Source organism: Aethalodelphis obliquidens, unplaced genomic scaffold, assembly GCF_003676395.1.
Source record: "Aethalodelphis obliquidens isolate GAN/ISIS:26980383/991018 unplaced genomic scaffold, ASM367639v1 scaffold87, whole genome shotgun sequence".
NCBI lineage: Eukaryota > Metazoa > Chordata > Mammalia > Artiodactyla > Delphinidae > Aethalodelphis > Aethalodelphis obliquidens.
Window position 1 is genome coordinate 1,240,564 of NW_020838031.1, and position 2,993 is coordinate 1,243,556.

Here is a 2,993-nt window from a genome sequence, read left to right on the forward strand (position 1 = left end):
TCTTCAGCACCATCTGGGCTCCCTTCCCTGCAGGCATTTCCTTGTTGGCCGGCCCCCAGTGCCCTTCCCCGCCTAGGATGCGCCGGTCTTCTTTCGGAGCGTTCACTTGGTCCTTCCTCGCCCTCCTCCCACCTCTGAGCGCCGCTCCTCCCCCGCCCCACCCTGGAAAGGGCGCTTCTTTATGCCACCATCACCTGGTACGAAGCAAAGGACTTCCCAATCGGGAAGAGAAGTGGGGATCTTCCCTTACAAATGAACACAGCCCTTTCAGTTAGATCGCAGATTCCGGAGGGAACCCGGATTCTGTAAGGCCACGCCCGCCGCGGGCGGAGCGTAAGTGCGCGCTGCGGGGCGGCCCCTGGGCCCAGCACCACGGTCAGCGCCCTGCCTGCGGCGTCCCCTGGCCACCCGCGCGCGGCCCCAGCGCCGCCGCCGACCCGAGCGCAGTGCAGAGCCGGACACGCCCGAAGGTCAAGTCGGGCCCCGGCGCGCCTGCCAGTCTGGGGAATGGATCTGAGCCAGAGGGGAGAGCCGTGAGCAGGGGAAGACTTAACTTACGGTCTTGAAAGGCGTGCACTCATTCGGAGTATTGTGCAAAGTGATGGAGGAAGATGGGGTCCCTCTTCCTCCCCGACCCCGGCCGCTCCCCGCCCCCGCAAATAAACACAACAGACAACTTTACGCAGCATAACAGAACGGCTGAGTTTAATGCTTCAAGTTTTCCATTTCCTTCCACAGGCCTTCGTTTTACAAATAACAAAATGAGGTAAATAAGTTAATGTATGTACACGTTATAAACAGTGTCGGTTTGCGGCGGCAGCAGCGCAGGTGGTTGGAGGGCAGTTGCCGCGCGGTGGCTCGAGGTCAGCCGCCTGCGCCGCAAGCGGATTCGTCGTCCTGGGGAGAAGTCGCGGCTGTCGGAGAGGCGTCTAGAAGCATTTGCGGTGGACGATGGAGGGGCCGGCCTCGTCGTACTCCTGCTTGGTGATCCACATCTGCTGGAAGGTGGACAGCGAGGCCAGGATGGAGCCGCCGATCCACACGGAGTACTTGCGCTCGGGCGGGGCGATGATCTGCAAGACAGTGACAGTGACAGTCCGTCAGGGACGCGGCCGTGGCCCGGAGCCCCTCGCGGGCCGGGGAAGCGGGGCGGGGGGGGGGGGGGGCCGCCCACCTTGATCTTCATGGTGCTGGGGGCCAGCGCGGTGATCTCCTTCTGCATGCGGTCGGCGATGCCCGGGTACATGGTGGTGCCGCCCGACATGACGTTGTTGGCGTACAGGTCCTTCCTGATGTCGATGTCGCACTTCATGATGCTGTTGTAGGTGGTCTCGTGGATGCCCGCCGACTCCATGCCTGGGGGCCACGGGGAGGAGCGTGAGCGGGCGGGCGAGGGGCCCCGGGGGCGGGCGGGGGCCGGGGGGCGGGCGCTCGGGGCTCACCGATGAACGAGGGCTGGAAGAGCGTCTCCGGGCAGCGGAAACGCTCGTTGCCGATGGTGATGACCTGGCCGTCGGGCAGCTCGTAGCTCTTCTCCAGGGAGGAGGAGGAGGCGGCCGTGGCCATCTCGTTCTCGAAGTCCAGGGCCACGTAGCACAGCTTCTCCTTGATGTCGCGCACGATCTCGCGCTCGGCTGCGGGGGGCGGGGCGGGAGAGGAGCCCTCAGCGCGGGGCCCGGGGACCCGCGGGCCGCCCGCCTGCCCGCCTGCCCGGGAAGCAGCGCACCTGTGGTCACGAAAGAGTAGCCGCGCTCGGTGAGGATCTTCATCAGGTAGTCGGTGAGGTCGCGGCCGGCCAGGTCCAGGCGCATGATGGCGTGAGGCAGCGCGTAGCCCTCATAGATGGGCACGTTGTGGGTGACGCCGTCGCCCGAGTCCAGCACGATGCCTGCGCGGGGGTGGGGCGGGCGGTGAGCGGCGGCTCAGTGCCCGGCGCTCGGGAAGGGGGTGGGGCGGCTCCCGGGCACTCACCGGTGGTACGGCCGGAGGCGTAGAGGGACAACACGGCCTGGATGGCCACGTACATGGCCGGCACGTTGAAGGTCTCAAACATGATCTGGGTCATCTTCTCGCGGTTGGCCTTGGGGTTGAGGGGGGCCTCGGTGAGCAGGGTGGGGTGCTCCTCGGGGGCCACGCGGAGCTCATTGTAGAAGGTGTGGTGCCAGATCTTCTCCATGTCGTCCCAGTTGGTGATGATGCCGTGCTCGATGGGGTACTTGAGGGTCAGGATACCCCTCTTGCTCTGCGCCTCGTCGCCCACGTAGGAGTCTTTCTGCCCCATGCCCACCATGACGCCCTGCGGAGCGGGGACACCACGAGCTCGTTACCGCGGCTCCGGGTGGCGCGGGGCTGGGCTGAGCGGGGACCCGGCCCGGCTCCCTCCGCGGACTGGCAGCCTGACCTGGTGGCGAGGGCGGCCCACGATGGATGGGAACACGGCCCTAGGGGCGTCGTCGCCGGCGAAGCCGGCTTTCACCAGGCCGGAGCCATTGTCGCACACGAGGGCGGTGGTCTCGTCTTCGTCACACATGGTGTCTGGTTTCTGCAAGGTCGGGAAGGCCGTGGAGACGCTCGGCGTGTCAGGTGGAAGGCCCCGCCATCCCGAGCGCCCTCCCTCCCCCGGGGCCTATGGACACCCCCAGCCCCCAGCCCGGCGCGGTCCCGAAGGGGAAGAAATTAATGCCACTCGGGCCGAGCTTCGCTGCCGGGCCCTGCACTGGGGGGAGACCACACGGAGCTTTTCTCCATCCGGGAACCCAGGGCACACTGTCCCCGAGGGTTCTCTTCCTTGGCTGCAGGCGCCGCCCTCTCCACACCTCCGGGGTCTCACCTAGGGGGTCAAGGTCCGCGAACCCTGCCCGCTGGGCGACTGTGAGGGTGAAAGGAGACGCCGTGGGAAGGGCTTGGGCGCTCCACCCGGGGACGAATGGTCTATTCCGGACCCCCACGACACACCAGACTCACAACCGAGGCGCCCTTGGGCCTGACGGCGA

At 66.7% G+C, this 2,993-nt stretch overlaps 1 protein-coding gene across 2 annotated transcripts; it reads right to left on the reverse strand.

Annotated features, from left to right (window-relative positions):
* Positions 1–677: 677 nt before the first annotated feature.
* On the reverse strand, positions 678–2,536 carry ACTA1 (actin alpha 1, skeletal muscle). Of its 2 annotated transcripts, none has more exons than XM_027094145.1 (6): positions 2,402–2,536; positions 1,972–2,296; positions 1,727–1,888; positions 1,443–1,634; positions 1,175–1,356; positions 678–1,073 (listed from the first exon to the last, which is right to left on the reverse strand). In XM_027094145.1, exons 1-6 carry the CDS (start codon positions 2,528–2,530, stop codon positions 930–932), a joined length of 1,134 nt encoding a protein of 377 aa, XP_026949946.1. In that variant the 5' UTR covers positions 2,531–2,536; the 3' UTR covers positions 678–929. The 2 variants fall into 2 exon arrangements, with proteins under 2 accessions (XP_026949946.1, XP_026949947.1); XM_027094146.1 differs by having other exon boundaries at positions 1,972–2,167; positions 2,402–2,530.
* Between the last annotated feature and the right edge of the window lie 457 nt (positions 2,537–2,993).

Bases quoted from the DNA above. Each gene is read 5' to 3' on its own strand.
- ACTA1 (XM_027094145.1), bottom strand. From the start codon at position 2,530: ATGTGTGACGAAGACGAGACCACCGCCCTCGTGTGCGACAATGGCTCC. The intron at 2,297-2,401 runs GTCAGGCTGCCA...CCCGCTCCGCAG, and splicing joins TGGGCCGCCCTCGCCACCAG to GGCGTCATGGTGGGCATGGG. The intron at 1,635-1,726 runs GTGCGCTGCTTC...CGCCCCCCGCAG, and splicing joins CTACTCTTTCGTGACCACAG to CCGAGCGCGAGATCGTGCGC.